Here is an 18772-nt window from a genome sequence, read left to right on the forward strand (position 1 = left end):
ACACTGGTGTGATGCTCCCAGGTTTATCTTTAGAGAGCCTGATCTTATTCCTTTCCCCTTCAAATCGAGTTTATAGCTGTCTCAGTGAGCCCTACTGACTTCTGTGCAAAAACCAGCAAGGTCTTAAAATATCTATGACTAATTATATGCATATATACCTGTGATCATCTCTTGTTAGATTTTGTTTGGTCTTCTAAGAAATGTTCAAGATGGCTTAATAAAATAAACAAAAATAATTTTAAAAAGTTATTGTAAAACTCAATGAGAAATACAAACATGGAAAAAATAAAATATCTGAAATCTGCTCTTATTACTATTCCATTTTAACATATTTTTCAGCTAAGGGGAAGTATCTTCATAAAGGGTAGTGACTCTTCTATGTGAAAAAAAATTATTTGGGGTAGCTGGGGATTGTTGCAAGTGCCATTTTTGTGATCTAGAAAGTTTCAATGGAAACAGAACATACATGCACAGAAGGGAAGAGAAAAGAACAGTCAGGACATAAAATGCAGCATGCTTCTGTTGCTCACTCCCACTCACAGACATCTGAGAAAATGACAGGCAGAACAGTCTTTGTGGGCTGCAATCATGACAGCTCAAGCATATCTATGCTGGCAGTATGCCAGCCCCACACTCCCTGTCCCTAACTGTGCATTTCTCTTGCCTTGCTCCAACAGTGGTATTTTCTGATAATATGGTAAACCAGATTGGGGAGTTAAACTGACAAATACCTCCTGAACACTGCCATGGTTCTGCCGATGTTGCCTGCCAGCCTGCTCCCCTTTTCCTCAAATATAGGGTCATTACCAGAAAGAGCAACAAGAACGTGCTCTGGGTCAAGAGATGACACAGGCAACTGCAGTCCAATGAAAAAAGCTGGCAAAAGTTTTTTTAACAACATTGAATTGTTAAGGAAACTGCAGCTGCAGATACTCCCATGCCTGGCTGGCTTATGATAGCAGAAGAGCTGTAACACATGACAGAGTATCTGACTCATTTCAGGTGCTGCTCAGGTCTCACATGTAGCCATGCAAGTGGTTCAGTTAGCCTAATCACTCACAACCTGGGCAAGTAAAGCTTTTGGTATTACTGGAGACTGCTGGGCTCCCAAACAAAGTGCACGTCTTGCTCTGTTCTGCTCCCTTTTCCCTCTGATGCTGATATCAAAATAATAGAGCCACAAACATCTTGCATGACATGTATTTGATAAAGCCAGAGCCCCTCTTGTCTTGTAAAATCTCATCCACAGGTCTGCTGCACCAGAAATGGCACTTAGAAGATATTCAATGCTGCTTTGTCTGCCCTGAAAGAAACTAATCTCCTCTTTCTAAAACACAATTAATTATATTTCTTAATGTTTTAGAAAACACTTATTTTCAGTCTCATGTAAGAGTGAACAATACTAACTCAAAGGGAAAGCTTAGTGCTCCTGAAGGCAGTAGAAGAGATTCACTGGTGTGATTACATTTGGGGAACTCTATTTTTAACACCTATTTTTAACCTCTGAGACTAGGTGATAAAAAAGCAGCAATAATAGATTGAAGGCTATTCTTTATGTTTCAATTTCATGTTAATTCATGTTAACAGCTTTCTGTGACCCTATGAAAATACACATATGGACTGAGAAGAAACTGAAGAACTAGAACATTTTGTAAAAACTATTCTGGTTTTGTGAAGTATAAGGAGAACGAAGTCTTACCTGGGAGCCTCTTGTTAATACATGTAAGAACTGAATGCCAAAAAGTCTTGCCATTTCACTTGTTCTGTCAATCAAATCCAGTTTCTCTAACAACAGGAGATTCCCACGAACACGGCTAACATAATGATCAACCATTTTCCATCTGTGAGAGTGAACACCTCATTATAAACAAACCAAAGAGTGCTGCTCTTTAAGACAAATATATTTTTATGGTAACTTGTAGCAAACCAGCAAATATAATTTTCCTCTAGAACATTTTCATACAACTCTTCCAAAAGCGTGGCATATATAAATATACACTTAGGTATTCTAAAGACATACACACATTGTGTTACAGCAAGCTACTGTTAAGGCATCTTGCAATGACTTACTATATCCTGTTTTCCTCACTGCCCCAAAGGATTATCAAAACAGACACAACTACCTCCTCTTATCTTTACATGTTTTTTAACTGAGTGGACCTTTGTGGAAAAATCTTTCTGTATTAAGAATGCCTACCACAGCTGAACATAAATTCATAATTTCTGTATAAACCACTTTTCCACTTAGCTACAGAAACATTTACAGCAATTTTATGAATGTCACAAACAATGTGCAGATAGTACTCAGTTTCATGAATTGCTCATATCACACAATACCAAATTGCTTCAAGAAGAGTAAAGCCGAATGTGATACGTGTCACATGAAGGTATTTTTAAGCAGCTATAGCTTAAGCATCTTAACATCTTGTGTGCTGTTTTGTAGTACTTTTAAGCCTAGCCTGCTTGACATGCACTTGAAGTGAAACAAAAGCCTGGCAGTTCATTAAAAGCCCTTCTGATGAGTATATACAAAATAAAATAAAGACTACAGAACTTCCAAACAGTACACCTATTCAGGTATGTTGAAAATGTAACTGAAAATATTTTGTTGCAATATTGAGGGTATAGCTATACAACAGAACATCCAAGTAAATAAACTCATGTTGCTGCATTTACACTGCTCTAGTGCCTGAGCTAAATTGATTATTTCTTCCTCTTGTGACTTTACCTTACACTTGTCCAATGTTACGAATCTGGCCTTAAAATCAGCAAACAAAATGGGATTAATAGATCATTACCTGTAGACATCTGCCTTATTGTCAAACCAATCAGACAGAACTCGGAACGTAAATAAAGGAAAACGATGATGAAGAACATGAAAGCCCACATTTTCGAAAGTGTAGTTTGTCAGATTCACCTAGAAAAAACACAGTGGACATGTCAAGATGCATGACTGCTTTCAAAATCTAAAAATCTCTACTTTTCAAAAACAGCAAGAAATAAATTTATTAACTTTTTATTAGCACTTTGTTAAAAAGGTTACTATTTATTCTTAGAAATTGCTATTTACAAATCAGGAAAAAGCATCCCTTATCAATTGAAAAAAGTATGCAAAATTAGGTAGTTCATAAAGATAAGTCTGAACCTGGTCAGAAAAAGATTTCTAAAGACTGGGCTAAGTATTAAGTATTAAATGGAAAGTTATAAATGGAACAAAAGAAAAAAAATATAAATCTGACAGTTTAAAATACTTAATGTGCTAAAAGCAGTATACTAGACAAATTCCTAAAACAAGTAAGTTGTTCTCAAAACCCACAAATCAGTGAAAAGGAGAATCATTAAGAAATACTACTGAAAAATAAAGGCTTCAGTACTTTACAGTTTAGAGATGCACAAAACTCATTCTCACAAACTGGCAAACTATTCTATTTGAAAAGGTGTATAAAGAAAGAAATTGTGCAAGTTATATGAAACTTTCAACAAGGTCTGCAATAATTAGAAAACCCAGTAAACCAAAACATGAATCTTTAAAAAAATTTACCTCATGTCTCATCATTCTCCAAATATTCAAGACAATTCGCCCAACAATATTTATTTCACTCATTGTATCTGCTCCGTATTCATCCAGCTCGGTGGCGAATCTGTTCTCTTTACTTTCATCTAAAGACATTAAAGGAGACTATATTTAGACAAGTTATTAGACAGTCAAGACCAGATCAAACCATCCCTCTTCAAATTTTCTCTCTAGAAAAATAAGAATTCATAAAGACTACTGCTGATTCTACAAAATTATTTATTTACCAGTCATCCACAAAATCTCTAAATTAAACTCCCCCAGTGTTTTTTGCTCTTGCCCTTTGCAGAGAACTCTTACTTTGGTTTCACTGAAATAGTGTCCAAGGCAATATATTCTCCATAGTGAATATACTAGTTATGCACTGCTGAATGTTACTTGAGAGTCACCTGTGCATGCAGTAGTGCACAACATATAAAAAAAAAAAAATTTAAAAAAGTGCTTTCTGCCCTAATGAGTTTATAACTCAAGGCTTTACTTGCAATGATCTTACACAGTCTGAACTAGGTAATGGGAGAGAAAATTCAGTCTCTTTCATAAGCAAACTCACTGCACTGGGAGCAAGTAGACACGAGTTCTGGATAGCACAGGGAGAAGGAAATAGGAAGGAACCAATACAGATGCAGAAGCAGTACTCTAAATCTTTTTGTGAGACAGAAGTGTCTCACAAAGTAGAGAAATATGTCCTCTTTTGCCATCCCTGATTTTTGTCATGTTTTGGAATACTGCAGCACAAGAGAAGACAGTCTTTTTGGCATACAGTTCATTAAACTATCTTTTTTTCAGTCATTGTAAGTTTACAGTTCTGGTGTTTTTTCCAGAGTTGACATAGATTTTTTTTTTTAAAGTGGACCACACAAACTAAAATCCATTATGAAAACACACTGATCCTCAGCTTTATTTCTTATTAGTTTAATGGACAAGAAATTACTTCAAGGCAATTCATCCACAATTCTAAATCCATACCCATTTTTTAACTTCTGGTTGCTTTGTATTCTGCCACCACTCCTTTATCAGGTACAGCACAGTCTGTACAGTACCCTGCTAATAGAGCAGAACATTTTGGACAGAGAGTGTAGAAGTGTGGATACACACTGCTTCACAATAATGATCAGAACTGAACAATTAGATCCTCAGACAGTCATGAAGCACATTTACCCTTGACAACAGAAGTAAAAATTGCCTGAAATGCTGCAGAACAGCTATGAAACAACATAATACAGACGAATTTTGTATCCTGATCTTCAAATGTGTGCCATATCAATTAAAAAATCGTTAAGAAAACCCATTCGCCATTTACTGACCTTATCAGTAAATCACAGATCCTTGGCAAAATTTAGCAGACCTTTTGTACACTTCAACAAAATGCACACTGTCTTTTTAACCTCCTTATTGTTTCAGATTTTTAAGGAGGAGAACCAGCAACTTCTCTTTCCATGTTTGGATGGAAAAAATGCCCCACCAGCTAGCAACATTTTTTCTTCTGCTTTTCTTCATTTCCACATGCTGGATCTCCTGTCAAAGTGAGGAACTTGCATTTTTTCCCCCCCTCTTCCCCCTCCATTTTTTTTTTTTTACTGGAAGCAGAAACTATTGGTTAGTTCTACTTTCTTCAGTGTCATCCTAAATCTTTTTTGACTTGTTTAAGAGATTTCCTGTATTAAGTTTGCTTCATGTCTTGCTGGTTAAAAACAGACAGCAAAGTCTATTGTGATAACAAGAGAGAGACCCACCATCTGATGAACTCTGCCTGTGATGAGAACCACTGTATTACAAAAACCTGCTCTACTTTACAACTGGTGTGGGAAATGTATCACCAGAACTAGGCAAGCCTCTTTGGGAACTATGCTGATAAGAAGCAGAACAGGACATTCCTCCTATCTTTTGAGTGCATGAGACAAAATAAAAAGAAGTCTCCTCTCATCCTCTCTTACCCACTCCCTAACTTTGAGCTGTGATGCAAAGGAGGAAACAGGAGGCCACACAAAAAATGCCACCACACACAGGTATGGCATGCACTTGTCTTGTGATGTGTCCTATAACTTATAAATAGTTCACTTGTAGAGGGCAGAAGCAGCACCAGACTCAGCCAATAAAGCAAATCCAGAGAGAACTCCAGCTTTCTTTTTGTTAAGCTGAAATCACAGGAAAGGAGAAGTCCCTTCCATATTTATTTCAACAGAAGGAAAGAGAAGCATACTTCTTGAAGGAGCACTTCCTGTTCTGAAAATACAGCACATGAAGAAGGGAGGGAAATACAAAGCACAGGGGTTGGAAAAGCAAGAGGAAGACAGATGGGGTCAAAACCATGGACAAGGAGATCACAAAGCAACAGAGAACACAACAACTTGGACAGATCATGCATGCAAGACATTTACAGCATGACATTTCTGGGAAGAGCTCATCAGTGTAAACATTTTCTCATCTTTCTGCTGCAATTCTTTCAAAAGAAACTAAACTTTTACCTTAAAATAATAGCAGTTCTTAGAAACATTTTTAAGTGCTATACATTCAATTTCTGAGTACACATCTACCAGCTGGCACAGGAACACCTGCATTACAAACATCAGTGCTGTGCAGATCGTGCCTATACTCTGCATGCCCACTTGACCTTCATGTACAAAAATGTTAAGGGCTACAATCCTGACTTCCTTCACTAGAACTAAACCTGCATTGTGTGGGACTTGATAGTTGTAGGGAAGGAAACCTGACTGTGAAATACACGGAGAGGCTACCAATAGGAACCACACAGTTCCTCTTCTTCTTTGAGGACCCATTCATGTGTATGCCAAAATCAGTAACTTGAGAAAGAGCTTGTGTCAGGAAGATGAGTACTATTAATAGCTTTGCTAATTGTTTGGTTCTGCATCAACTACAGTGAAGACAGAGCTGTCCTGCAAGACATGAACTGTGACTCAGCCTTTGAGAAAGAGGCACACATCCCAAACTGAAGATTGTTCAACCATACTTCTACAGGAGAGCAGTAAATCTTTGCGATATTTGGAGGTTTTAAAAAACCTTTGACTACAACACTGTTCCTCTTACTACAGTCATTGCAAGTCTTCAGATGTACCGGTACCTTTGGTATTTCTGAAGACTGTACCCAGAGGCATTATTCTGCAACTAGTGTATCATCTCAACTTGAGCCATAAGGGAAACTGAATAACAAGTTCATGCAATCCATTATTATTCCCGAAGAATAAATTTGAGAGCTTTGTGCTGAAGAAAGAAACTTATGAACATTGATGGTCTGTCCATATTTAAACTATCAAGTGATCCTGTTTTCATACATAAAGTATTTAAAAATTCACCACAGTTCAACTGCCAACAACTTTCAGCTGAAGCTACACATTTTTTCTTGTGTTATCTTGTCTCTGGGAGGACTCTATAACTCAGTTCTTGGTGCTTTCTTATTGAAAGCATCAAGAGTATACAAATATTCAAACCTCCAGGAAGGATTTTGCCAACATAGTGCTTCTAAAACATCATATTTTCCTGGCCAGGCACACAGGACAACTACATAAAAGATGATTCCTGTGCTGGGTATGCTCAAAGATTCAAGTAGCCCAGTATCATGTTCTGTCACGTACTCAAAGGCAGATATTTCAAAATGGGGGAAGCAGTTATTGATACTCTTTCTACAACTCTTCCAGCTTTCAACCATTTACAGCATCTTGGGCCAGATATTATTTTCACATATATCTATTTCACATATATATAGCTCCCAAAGGATTCTTCTTAAAAGAATTTATCTCCCTTTAAAGCAATGTACATTTTAAGCATTTGTGCTATCTTGTACAAGGAACTCAAGAATTCAGCAATGCTGACATTAAAAATCAACTTCTATTCTGTAGTTGCCACTTGCTAGCTTCACTTCATTTCTAGTTCTTGCATTGAAAATGACCATGAAAATCTAATCTCTAATTTCCTTCACATCCCTCAATATTTCACAGGCTTTTACCTTTCCTACACTGTTTTGTCTCTTCTGGAATCCCAAATTTCTAAATTACTAGACACATTTGGATAACCCTTCTCATCTTTACCAGTTCCCCTATATTCACTTTGATGGGGGGAAGGATATGAGGAGGCTACAACCTCAGTGTTTGAGGTACAGGCACACTACAGATTTTTACATTTTTATTCATTGCTTTGTATTTTCCTTGCTCCATAATTCCTAACATTTGCTTTTGCAACCATTAGAAAGCAACAGGCTCAAGTTTTAACAGAAGAACCAAGAATGGACTTCTTACTTCATAGCAATTTAACTTATATACAGATGTTTTTTTCTGTACAAGCTGGTAAAAACAGCCTTTTCACCTGTTTTGATTTTTAAAATCTTCCTCATCCACACCACCCTGATGACTTCGAAGAGCTAAAACAAATTTTTGAGACAGCTTTTCATTTTACAAAGTCATCCTGACTTCTTAGATGTGACAGTACATTTGTTTAGTTGTTCATTATTCTTCAGAATGACAGCTTCTATTGACTGGCTAAGTAGAGGCACTAGGCTTACCATTCCCATCCAAGTTTTCTTGTCTAAACAGACTTTTTTACAAATGCTGGAGGAAAGCATCAGCACTTGGGCCAAATCAAATTTGCCCAAACTAAAAGAATGATCATTGAAAGTGAGGATTTTATTACAAAGCTGTCCAGAACAATTGCTGCTCAGGAGAAGTTTCATGATCTTGCATTCCAGCCAGAGAAACCACAAATGATGGTAGGCACTCTGAATGACTGAATCCAAGGAAAGCAAAAGAAGGTTTGGTAGCAGAAGCACCTGCAAGAACTGAAACTTAACATACAATTACAGAATATAAGTCCAGGTTCATGGATACAGGACACACACAGAAGTGGAATATGCCACAAATTTGAAAATTTGGAAAACACAAGGGGTGTGTGTGATTATACTATCAACAACACAGGAGTAAGAAAAACAAAAAAAGTCTTTCTGAAGAAATACTCTGCATTTATTTTTTAAATCTGTTCACTTGCTTCTACTGGAACTGAAGTCCTAAAAAAATAACTTACCTGGCACACGAGAAATCATCTGGCATAAATCAACATTCAGTGCCTCAGCCCTCTGTAAGAGATAACCCCAGGAATGCATCTGGACTTCATAGCCTAGCAAAATGTCTGGGTCATATCTAGAGAGGCAGGGGGAAAAGAAAAAAATGAGTTTTGTATAATTTACAAAAATATTTTCCATGAACAAAGTATAAACAGGATTGCATTCAAATTATGTTGAGTTTAAAAAAGATGCAGTCACAATCGGTTTCTATGAAAGCAGCACCTGGACTAGAAGACAATATTTAAACAGGCAATCTCTTAAGATTTTTAGTAACGTTCAATGGCAAAAATATTTAGAAAGGATATTTTCACTGGAATTTTTTTTGCATACTTCTATTATTTCAGTCTTTACAAATAAAGAACAAAACTGAGGTCTTATCAGGCTTTATTGATGGCATCAGGAAGTATGAAGCATAAACTGAAACTTTGCTACTGGCACAAGAAAGATGTGCAGTGAAATATAGCCATGACTATTGGAACAGAATTTGCCAGAAGGTTAACTGGAATGTTTACAGATAATGTGTCACACACACTGCAGTGTAACTTTGAGTAATCAGAGGGAACTTCGGGTCCCAAATGATGACCCTTTATTGGGAGTTACAATTTGTAGATGAGAGAAATCTATACTGAAACAAAGAAAAGCAACTGTATCTACCAGTTCTCCTGAAATAACCTCTTTATTTAAGATAGCCTTCTTTCTAGAAAACACACAAGAAAAACTTATTTTCTGCTGTATCTCTTTCCAGCTGGAAAAGCTGACTGGCTCAAGTATGACAAAAAAGTCAGAATTGACTTCTGACACAATCATGTCCAATCAGGCTCAGAGTAGAGCTCACTACACAGAAGGACAAAAAATGTGGCTTTAAAGACAAAGCACAGGTAGGAGTTAGCTCAGAGGATCCAGTATCACCTAAGTTTTGAGTAGGCACTATTAAAACCACAAGTCATAATCTGTTGATTTGCTCAATAGCCTAAGAATGATTTTGTTGGGCAGGAAGAGACCGGACAAAGTAACATAAGATATCTGTTATTTTTATAGCAAAAAGAAAAGAAAGGAAGTTTCAGTGGGATGAATAGGTGCTTCTTGGTTAGACTGAATCACTTTTAGTGTATTTTCCAACCTCAATGATTCTGTAATTCTTTCAATGCAGCTAAAGGGTTTTGAGAGCAGGCAGCATTCAATACAACTGAATGACATCAGGGCAGCTGTCAGGAGGTAGAGGATGGATGATGAGCTGATAATCCTGTATCATAGTCTATGCCCAACCCTACAACAGAATGCAGGCTTGCAGATCTTAGTTTATGGAGGGGATGGGCAGAGGCCTTGGATTATGAACAGGAACTCTGTAGTCCTTGCATCTATAAACACATAAAAAAAATACAAACATTTCCTGACCGTTGAATACAGAACACCCTTTCCCTGAATACTGAGTTACTTGTATCACAGACATTACAAATGAAACTTCAGACTTTATCAGGAGACTGCCTTCCTTGCTTATGTGTCCTAGCCAAAGGCAATGACAACTCACTTTGAAGATGCTAATTACTCTGAGAACAGCTCCAAAATAGAGTTTCTCCACACTTCTGCCATGGACACTGACTTTCTGTGAAAAATAGTTGAATGCTGTTACTCAGCATGGCTCTCTCTTTATTACAGTTTGGGCTTTTGCACCTGCCAGAAGATGCAAAAATCCCCTTTATCATCTACTTTTACTTGTGAGGGAATGGTTTTGATACAGTTTTTACCTAAAGCAGGCGATTCTAAAGTAAGTTTTTTATTTCTAGCATTCTACAGAAAGTAAAAGAACTAGCACTTTGAATTTCGGGGGTATTTTGCTATCTGGTGTTCATGTTGAAAGAAGAATTATTTGGTTTTGGAGGTGGAAATGATCATCAGGAGTGCAAGGAATAAATTTACTCAATATGAATTACGACAATGGTACAACCCCAAAGATACTTGGAACAATTTATGGACAAATGACTGAAGCTAGCCTGCAGTTCATTCCAGCAGCGGAATCAGCGCCAAAAAGAGTTATGACTGCTTGCTGCTCTGCACAACATACAATGATTGTGAAATGATGCTCCAAAATTATTACTAGCTCAATTTCAGCTTTGAAATAAAAAGGAATTATGCCATGTTTTATATAGGCATAGAATAAACATTACAAAAATTAACAAATTTTCAAATTAATTCTTGTAAGTAAACTATCCTGGTCCTAGCATGTTGCAAAACAGAACTGATTAATTAAAATGAGGGAAGTAGTCATTCGTTATCATATTTGAAAACTGGCATCACATAATTCAAAATGGAGAATACTTGTAGATTTTACACGGGACACAGACGGATTCCATGACAGATGCAAATGTAAAGCAGAAACTCGTGAAGAATTCTTTAAGTGGTATATAAAACAATATTCATTATGCCAGAAATTTGCTTTCTCTTATAAACCTGTTCTGAACAGAAATAAGAACTGTGCAGCGAGTTGGTGCAGTTTGTCCTTCATCAACTGATGAAGGACAGTTGTTTTGGGTTGTAACTTGCCCAAGCAGGGCATTACCTTTCTCACTTCCTACTTTAACAAAATTAGTGGGCTATTATATTAACTGCAACTGAATATATTTTATCAATTCTGGAGGTAGTCTTCCCATTACCTTTTAACCTGATGAACAAAATGACCTCTGTAATCTATCTGCATATAATCTCAAGAACTGTTTCTCTAGTATCCTTGAGATGTGAAGGTGTTTTTATAGGACAAGACATAAAAGCCCTTTAGTTTATGATGTTTTCAGATACATGCCTTTTCTTCTATAAATAAATTGTATCTAACTTAAGTATCACATATTTTAGCACAATTTCATGTAAACCTACAGATAGCTTGAAAAGCTTATTAATCAAAAGATTTTTTAAAAAAGCAGTGTGCTAGTCTCTAATTCAGTATTGCTTGTCCAGGCCATTAGGGATCACCTGTAATTGCACACTACTGACTTACAGGTTATCACTTTACAGCACATTACTTTGCTTTTCCATCCCAACTAGATACCACCCATGTATTAAGGGGAGTGTCTAATTTCAGCTAATTTTGGCATCTCAAGTTTTCTAAACTGGTCTCTATTGTCATTGAACAAAAAAGCCTCTTTGGGTGAACCATTTTTTGTATTTTTAGCCACCTCTTGCAGACCAAGATCCTGTTCTGTTTAACTCTTCTGGTGATAAGGATAGCTAATTAGACACCGATTGTGGAATACAGATGTTTAAGTTTCAGTCATATGACTTATACAAAGCTATCTAAATGGAAAATCCAGGTAGAGTAGCTAGTAAATGGTGAGGTCAAATCTTACTGTGAATTTCCTGTAATCACAGTCCTTTAATGTCAGCTGGTCTGTATTTCAAACTTGGATTCAAGTGGTATCCTTCTAAAAGCATGAAAACCAATAAATGTAGTACTGGCAACTGAGTTGCTCAGATAGTGTAGTAAGTTACACACATATATATATTTTGTATGTATATCTGTATGCATTCACAAGTGTATCTCTGAATTATCCCAGAAGAAAAAAACAAAGTAATAGTAAACTGAAGAACTCCTTTCTACTAAGTAACATTTATAACCCTGAACTCCTGCACTACATATGCATAAGATCTACCTTATGCAACAGGTTTAAGAGGCCCATCAAATTTCATGCACCTAGTAAGAGACACTGTTGTTTCTTGCTTCTATACTGCTTGCTGATGAATTACATCCCAATTTATGCAGCAATGTCCTCTCCTGTAGTCCAATCTTGTGTACCAGTGGTACCAACGAACCAGTGTGGCACTTGCTGAGACCATGGTTAGAGAAGAAGAGATGTCTGGAGCTAAAAGAGTACATTATTCCACATGGGAAAATGAACAGGCAAACCCAAAGTTTAGCTGATGTGAGCTTAACTGAAGTGTGAGTCTCTCTCACTTTCTCTCTCTCCTTTTCATGTGGTGCCACAAAGACAACAGGCCGTGAGCTAAGAGGACAAGTTTTATGTTTCATTCTCCTGCCTCACAATTTTTACAGTATACTATGAAACTGGTCTTTGATATCAGTTCAAGCTATTTATTTAGAAGAAATTGTAATGAGACCAGCTGCTACACCTGCAAGAAACTAGTAAACTGTAATACTGATATTTGAAAGCTGCTGGCTAGGAGTAACATGACAGGAATAAGAGGTGTGCTTGCCAGCATATGCTCTTTTGTTAAAAGGATGGGCCTTGATATTGCTTTGCATGCTGTTGCCACACTTTCTGCAAAGATGAAAAGCAGCATTTATGCTGGCAGGATTTAAACACAACAGCATTAACATTCAACTCATACATGCTGCAGAGAGAAGAAAGGCAATTATTTTCCTTTCCAGCTAAGTTGTATAGGCTGCTATGACATCTCTTCCTCTTTCTCATTTGACAATTTCATGAATGAACACTAAAGCTCCCAGTAATACCTTCCCTTTTATTATGTGTCTGCGTTTCCTGACTGCTATTTTTCTTCCAGCTATGATTAAGAGAAAAAGAGGGGGGGAGGGGAACCATGCCAGACCTATGATACAGACAAAAGCAGTAACTGTGCATAGCAACAGAATGCTTGGTGACTCAAACATGTAACTGAAATCTTTGAAAACATTTTTCCAGTTTGCCTTAGACAACAAAAATCCATAAAGCTGATACAGGACATTAGATACAGATTTCTACAGGAAAATGTCACTGATGAAGATGATACTGGCCTGGAAAAAGAAGGTTAGATTAGCATATCTCTATTTTAAGAAGAAGTCGTTGCTAGAGCATTTACAGAAGAAGAAATATAACGCACTGTATCCAAATAAAAAAATTCATTAGCATTATGCCTTACAAGAAAAACATGAAATTAAGCATTAACAGTTTAATACATTAATGTTATCCCCAAAATGTTTATGTAAAATCTTATATTATACTCTGTTCATGTAATTGTATCAAAAACTGCTTCAGTGGAGACAAGGAGCTGTGCATGTCTGGTAAGTTTCAAGGTGCAATGAATCTACTACTCTCTGTTTCAAGCCCACCCTGTTTTCACATCTGTGTGTCTGAGAGATGGGGACTGTGCACTCCCACATGAATTCCCCAAATTTTGCTTGTCTCACACCTGCAGGACCAGCCCTTTTCTATTATCTGCTAGCATCTGACCTTAAAGAGAAGCAGAACAATTTGCCCTAAAAGTGAAGAAGAGGCCCAGACATTTAATTTCTCTTTCATGGGAATCCACTGCTCCATCAGGCTTGCACATCTCTAGTTTTCCTATCTAGTTCTAAATCCCCATACAAACATTATTGTAGCATTCCCTTTCACCTTCTCCTCCTCAGTCAGCTTTCCTGTGTTAGGGAAGTATGTAAATGTGTTTACTCTTTTTCCTGCCTTTAGGTTCAGAGAGATGGTTGTCTTACTTCCTCAAGCAGAAAGACTCTTCCATTTTTTCTCCCATTTCAGTGCAGCTGACACCTTACAATCAGCAGAGGATCTATTCAAGAAAGCACCTCAGGCAGTACAACAGAATGCTTTAGGACAGCAATACATATTCAGGCTCCATTTCAAGAAAAAAAAAATCCCCTCTTGACAGCTCCAGAGGGCCTACAACTTGGAGGTCTCTTCTTCTAGGCCATCCCCAGCAGCTGCACAGGATTAGAAGGATGTTACCTCTCAGCTGCTTTATGCCAGGTTTGAGCTGAAGCCCTTTTTTTTTGTTTACAGCCAGAGGACAGCTTACCAAAGAAGGGAAATTTGGACCTATGCAGCTGCAGCTCCCTCTCAAAGTCCAAGACAGTCGTAAGACAGGGTACCAAAAACCAATCTAATGATGCTTTTATTTTTTACAAATATGTGCTTTTTGTTCTTCTCTCCCTCCTCCAAACTCATATTTATTGCTCTTCCTTTCTGTCTCTTTCCTGACTCTCAACCCCCTACCTCAGTATTCCAATACCCTTCAAAATTAAAGTTGTCTCTGTATAGACTTTGGTACTCACACTTGTAAGTACTTCTATGAAACAGAGGTGCTTATTCTTCTCAGTATTTGGACAAAACTGTGAATTTTCAGTATAGATGAAATCACAGATCACAATTTCAGAGAAAAAAACAGGTCTTCTTCTGGTCTACTAGAACACAAGATGACTTATTCCTGTTCACCAAGGGCTCAGAGTTAATCAGAGACAACATCTACTAATCCACAGAAGAACATTTAATCTGGTATTTACTTCATGGATGCCAAGGTGTTAACCGTACTGTGGTATTCAGACCTAGCACAGCCTAAACAACCTTCCAGTGAAGGTATTAACTGAATCCAACTTCATCTATTCCAGAGAACTTTCTGTAGCAATACTCATCTTCAGTGATGACAGAATAACTTTAGCTCTGCTACAAAAAGTTTCAGAAACACTTTTCAATGACAGAAACCTAGTCAAAGACGCTGATGAGCCATGAATATTGCAAAAGTTATAAATTTTTCAGGAATGACCTGTCCTTCACCTGTATGCTGGAAACAATGACCCAGAATTTTCTACTGGGCTCTTCCAGAGTTTACACGTATTGACAAAAAGTTACAGAATCAACCATTATTTATTTTCAATAGCCAGGATGGAACAAAAACAAACGGTCTAAACAAAGAAGTAGAAGGCTGGAAATTGAAACAAGTAAGTATGTTCCACAATTTCACATATATGGAACAAGAGGAAGAATCATGCCAACTACTAAGAGAATGACTAGAAATAGGAACAAGAATTCTTAAACTGGACTGTGTAAGATAATTCCTCCTACAGCTGAGATCCTTCCTGTTCTGTGCTCCAACAAGTTGATATAGTCTGTTCATGATATTGACAATCAAGCAGGAATAGACAGTATGTCATTCATTATACCAGGAATCTGCAATTTCAGTTTTCCACCTTTCCCTCCAACCACCCAGGAGGCCAAGAACATGAACCAAAAGTAGGCTGCAGTCATGCTTGGCATGCTGTTCAGTCACAAGAGCCTATTACTGTCGAGCCTAAAGCACGTATCAGAATATAAGATACTGATACAATTATCAGCTTGAAAATCGAGGTGATTTTGAGTGTTGATCCATGAAGTTCAAGTGGTAATGTTTCTTAAATATGGTGTGATAGTTTTCTTTCTCTAATCTATCAGACCTACTTTTAAGTGCATCTACCAGAACAGCCAAAGTACCTAGCTTGTGCTGGATAAAAATAACACTAAAAAGATAAACAGAAGATTGTTTAAAAAAATAATTACTAATTTTCATTAAAGCTGCTTGCTTGTTCATTTCTCATTGAGGAAGTTTTTGCAGTCCACTACTTCTTAATTACATGGTTTTACCATACTTCAGCTAAAGCTATTCTGGGCCTAGACACTTGTTTTGTGCTTAAGAAATACAAAACATTAACTCCAATGAAATTTCTCCTTTTTTTGCCCAGGCTACAGAAAATAAAGGGGGAAAAAGAGCAGCCAACTATAGATGTGGTCCAAGTTTTTTGAGAGTCCATCAGAAGTCTGGTAGCTGAGGTGCTATTTTAGAGTTGTGAGGGAAGTAGACTAAGATGATGATGGTAGACTGTCTCTCCATTAATAGACCAAACCTTTTCTCTTCCAGGAATAAACGTCAACTAACTTCATGGATGAAGTTGCTGCATCAAAAAGATATGCTAGCACATGCTAGAGAAGATCTCATAAGCACAGATTTCTCAGACAGCAACCTGGTGCATTCCGTCGTAAAGTACACCAAAATTGCATGGTTTTTTTTTGTTCTGTAATGCCTTCAAGCATGTACAGATAGAGAAGACTTCTGATCTGCAGTGATAAACATACATTTTAACTGCTGAGTTCTCTCTACTGTATTCTTTCTGTCCTGTCACTTTTTAGACTTCCACATAACTGGTGGAGAATTCTTCATTTATTGGCATTTTCTCATTCTGAGTAATCTTCGTAAGTTTGATGGAGCACTAGATTTCCAAGAAAGAGAAGAATAATATTATATTCCTTACCTGAATTTTGTCTTCTCTGAACAGGGATCTGCTGCTTTGTCAGGACCCACCCTGTGCTGGTTGCATTCAGCAACTCTTTTTGTATTCTGGCTTCATGGGGTTGGTCAAAGCCTTTCTCATCAGAGGTTCTCTGGTTGGAGAGAGAAAGAATTGCAAATGTACTCTGCCTAGTTTGTTTTTTCTCTTGTGCCTCTATTCCAGCAGGGTGACTCAGAGTTTAAATCTGTTTGTTTTCCTTTAAATTTTACAGCTTTGCACCTGTCAGTAAGGTCTGGAGAGATGTCTGTGGTTCCACCTACACACCAGGCGAGAGGGCTCCCTGACAGGCTTCCCAGCCTTGGTAGAGATGGGGAAAACCAGCAGTTTTCCAAGTTTGATGGAGCAGGGGATTTCCATTCAGAGAAGACAAAACTAATGAAGGAAACTGGTTTTTCAACGAACCCTTATTTTAAACTGCAGCACTTTCAGTACCATGCACGTTTTTTCCTGTCTTGCCTCAGAGTTCCTAGAAAACTCTTCCTTGTCTGAGGAGTTTTCTATAGCTCTCAGCACTCCTAATATCTACTGCTCTGAGAGTTTCAGAAAGAGATGTGTAATGAATTCTGGGGTTAACAGGAAAGTTGTATAAGAAAGATTACTTATATGGCTGGTAAGTTTCAAGACTGTAACTCAGCTGCTTAAGAGGATCTGAATGTTCTTGCTGTCAGAGAAAAGGAAAAGCAAAAAGTATTTTTATTTCAAAGACCACCATGCTTGTCCACTCTAGAAGCAAGCCTTTGAGGGAAACAACAACAACAAAAAAATCAGTATTTGAAAGACTGGCAAGGGTTGAAGGAACTAAATCTGCTGTTCCAAGCCTGAAAAATAAAAGCAGAACGTACAGATATGCTACCTTTTTACAATATTCACTACTTCCTGGAAAAGAGTTCTTTCATCAGTAGCGTAACTGACTTCTAGTCCTGTAACTCCAGATCTTGTAAGCAAGGGGGCTTGGTCTCTGCTCCCTAGAAAATAAAAGTAAAAAAAACCTGTTACAATTTAGAAGGAATTTCATTACTTCAGTCAACAATACTGCTTTAGCATAAAACATATAACGAAAAATAAGTATGGAAAACAACTTATTTGTATCTTTAGTAATTATCACATGGATTTATTTTGTTTCTCTTGGGTGGAATAATTTTCTCTTTTCACTTTGTAAAATTCTCCATAGAAGTTATCTTGCACAGATTCTCAGCTAGAAACAAACCTGATTCACAAGAAATTGCACTATTTTAATGCACAGGAGTCCAACTCCTGGGAAATTACTTTTAATAAGAAATATTAAATGACTATATGACAGCTCACACACTGTTTTTACGCAAAACATAATTTTAATTGCTATCTCAGAGTAGTGCTTTGCAAAATGCCTTACAGAATGAAAATGCTATATAACAGTATAGTTCTTTTTTTAAAGTACACTAAGTTACTGACAGAAATGGAAAAACATGAGTAACTGCTCACTTAGTGTACATTAAGAGTGTCCGCATTGATAATGTCTGAGTAATATCTAAATTTGTATGCATGTAGGAACTCAGCATTTGCCTTCCATATTAAAAATACTCTCTTTAAATGAATAATGCACAACACATACTCTGTTTTCTCTACACAACAGGTAGTATGATGTCTGTGACGATGTAGATTTTAGGAACTGGAGTTTTTAAAAGGCATTCTACTTTGACACATTCTTAAGAACTTAAGAATTAAGAAAAGTGTGCTTTCAGAAATAAATGTTAAAATGAGTACTGTGACTTACAAAGAAATAACACAAAAGGGGGAAAAAAAAGATGTATCTCAATGTCAAGTCACTCCACAGGAACTCAAAAAGTTCTAACCAAGAAAGTATTGACAGCACACATCAATTAAAGCAACGAATGTCACAATAACATTTAAACACATCATTTTATTTCACTAACAAAAGCAGATCCGAACCTTTGTTTTTTCAAAGTATCATTGGACCTTTTACAGAAAGCTTTTTCTTGATAAACTATCAGTGGCACACACGCCTAGGGAGCCATAGTGGCTATACTGTGGAAAAATCTCAGTACGGTAATAGAAATATATTTTTTTAAAGATA

General features: G+C 37.1%; 1 protein-coding gene across 2 annotated transcripts in view; it reads right to left on the reverse strand.

Moving 5' to 3' along the window:
• REV3L (REV3 like, DNA directed polymerase zeta catalytic subunit) overlaps positions 1–18772 on the reverse strand; it is a 114549-nt gene that overhangs the window by 15630 nt on the left and 80147 nt on the right. For both annotated transcript variants that reach the window (XM_021555506.4, XM_085575017.1), the window contains exons 18-22: positions 17552–17663; positions 8603–8718; positions 3542–3660; positions 2799–2917; positions 1700–1841 (exon numbers count right to left, since the gene is read on the reverse strand). In XM_021555506.4, the coding sequence (XP_021411181.3) occupies positions 1700–1841; positions 2799–2917; positions 3542–3660; positions 8603–8718; positions 17552–17663 (608 nt within the window). The remainder of the gene's footprint in view (positions 1–1699; positions 1842–2798; positions 2918–3541; positions 3661–8602; positions 8719–17551; positions 17664–18772) is intronic.

The sequence above is a fragment of the Lonchura striata genome, chromosome 3, assembly GCF_050655825.1.
Source record: "Lonchura striata isolate lonStrDom1 chromosome 3, ASM5065582v1, whole genome shotgun sequence".
Taxonomy (NCBI): domain Eukaryota; kingdom Metazoa; phylum Chordata; class Aves; order Passeriformes; family Estrildidae; genus Lonchura; species Lonchura striata.